This window comes from Coregonus clupeaformis, chromosome 14 (assembly GCF_020615455.1).
Source record: "Coregonus clupeaformis isolate EN_2021a chromosome 14, ASM2061545v1, whole genome shotgun sequence".
NCBI classification, from domain to species: Eukaryota; Metazoa; Chordata; class Actinopteri; order Salmoniformes; family Salmonidae; genus Coregonus; species Coregonus clupeaformis.
Window position 1 is genome coordinate 6,300,733 of NC_059205.1, and position 1,972 is coordinate 6,302,704.

Here is a 1,972-nt window from a genome sequence, read left to right on the forward strand (position 1 = left end):
AAACGGAACGCAATAATACCGGAATAAAGGACAGTCTGGGGTGTGCATCACCAACCGGGAGAGTGATGAGAAGAGCCATGGGGAGACAAGGGACCGTGTTTCTGCTGTCGCCTGTCAGGGGTATTCTTGCTGTGTGTTGTGGACTGATCACCCTCCTCCCCTCCTCCCCTCCTCCCCTCCTCCACCTCTTATCCACCGGTGTCGTCGGGGAGTTCTACTATGGAGCGCTCCAATGGCTCTGGAACCAGCGAACCCACCAAACCGCCAAACCACCAGTTGGATAAGAAACGGTTAAACCGAGCACCGTCCCCGGCCAGGCCGTTCCTGAAGGATGTCCACTCCTCCCGCTCCTCGCCCAAACCAACGGCTATCGTACCAAAATCCCCCAAACTGACCAAGCAGCAGCACTCTTCTCCTGTGCCCGTATCATCCAATCAAAGCCGCATCACCAGGCGCACCGCAACCGGAGCGAAGGACAACAAACTAGCCGCGGTGAAAAGTCACAGCACCAAGTCCTCCGCCGTCACGAAAAAGACCGTTAAGGTCATCCAACATGCAGCCCCGGAGCATAAAACGACCACCGCCAGCAAACCGCTCCCGGGCAGCAGCAGCAGTCCACACCTCGCCCTCAAAGCAAAGAAGAAGAGTAAAATAGCCGCTCTGGCCGCGTCTCACCGCGGCCCGCCCAGCCATGGCTCCCCAATCCGCGTCCCAACCGGTGCTACCCACTTCGGCAGGGTCAGTCAGACGGACAGCAGCTCCGATCTCTCCGACTGTCCCTCCGAGCCCCTATCCGACGAACAACGCCTGGCCGCGGCCGCCAGCAGCGATGGGGATTCGGAGGGCTCTGAGGCCAGCGACAGGGATCAGGTGGGAGCGGATTATCCTCTGCAGGCAGGAGCGTCGGCGTCAGACGCGGCAGGGGCTACTGCTAGTCGTGGTGGGGCTTCATTGCGCGCCGCGGAGGGTAGCGCTGCGGGTGTGCTAGTGGCAGCAGCGGGGTTGGGCGGCATGTCTCAGGCTCCAGGAGCAGGTGCTCACGGTCACGGAGGAGATGGGAGTAAACAGGAGAAATCCTCAACAAGCGCACAATTTATGAAACTGGAATACAGCAAGGAGATCATCGAGGAGGATTTGTTACGGGAAATTGAAGATCTTCGTTCTGAAAACGACTACCTCAAGGTAAAAGAGGCTGTGGGAATGATTTCTATTTCTCAAAAGTTATCATGTTGTCTCTTATTTATTGCAATGCATCGTGTGTAATCCATGCTGGTGTTTCTGCAGCGCCAATGACTGTAGTCCGTGTAGGCTGCCCTCATTAGCTCTATTGATTATAGTGTTATCTTTGCAGCCAGTGATTCACTGTATCACAGTTTGAATCACTTCAGTGATCCCCTCAGATCCTCACTGTTGGTTTGCAGTGACATTTACCTGCTATTCCTTGATGGCTCCTGTTGATATAGTTGACTACCCTCTGGTTGTGTGAAGGAACCTACTAGTCTACTCTGGACTTTATGTTACCATCAGGTTATTTCTGTTCTCATCATTTAAATAATAATCATAATATGCCATTTAGCAGACGCTTTTATCCAAAGCGACTTACAGTCATGTGCGCATACATTTTTACGTATGGGTAGTCCCGGGGATCGAACCCACTATCCTGGCGTTACAAGCGCCGTGCTCTACCAGCTGAGCTACATGTAATTTAAATCAAGCCCCCGTGTAGCTCAGTTGGAAGAGCATGGCGTTTGCAACGCCAGGGTTGTGGGTTCGATTCCCACGGGGGGCCAGTATGAAAATGTATGCACTCACTAACTGTAAGACGCTCTAGATAAGAGCGTCTGCTAAATGACTGAAATGACTGAAATGTGAAATGACTGAAATGTAAATGTCTTTCATCATAAAAAAATTTTTACGTAATAATAATCTTGTTCTTTGTCAATCTCATATTGCAAAGAAAGTGAATAGTTTT

The 1,972-nt window shown here is 51.8% G+C and overlaps 1 protein-coding gene across 1 annotated transcript in view; it reads left to right on the top strand.

Annotated features, from left to right (window-relative positions):
- The first annotated feature begins 851 nt into the window (after window positions 1–851).
- The window catches only part of LOC121580556 (microtubule cross-linking factor 1-like), a 148,188-nt gene continuing 147,067 nt past the window's right edge, over window positions 852–1,972 (top strand). Inside the window, exon 1 of the mRNA XM_045224658.1 lies at window positions 852–1,182. Coding sequence (XP_045080593.1) covers window positions 1,012–1,182 — 171 coding nt within the window. The 5' untranslated portion in view covers window positions 852–1,011. The remainder of the gene's footprint in view (window positions 1,183–1,972) is intronic.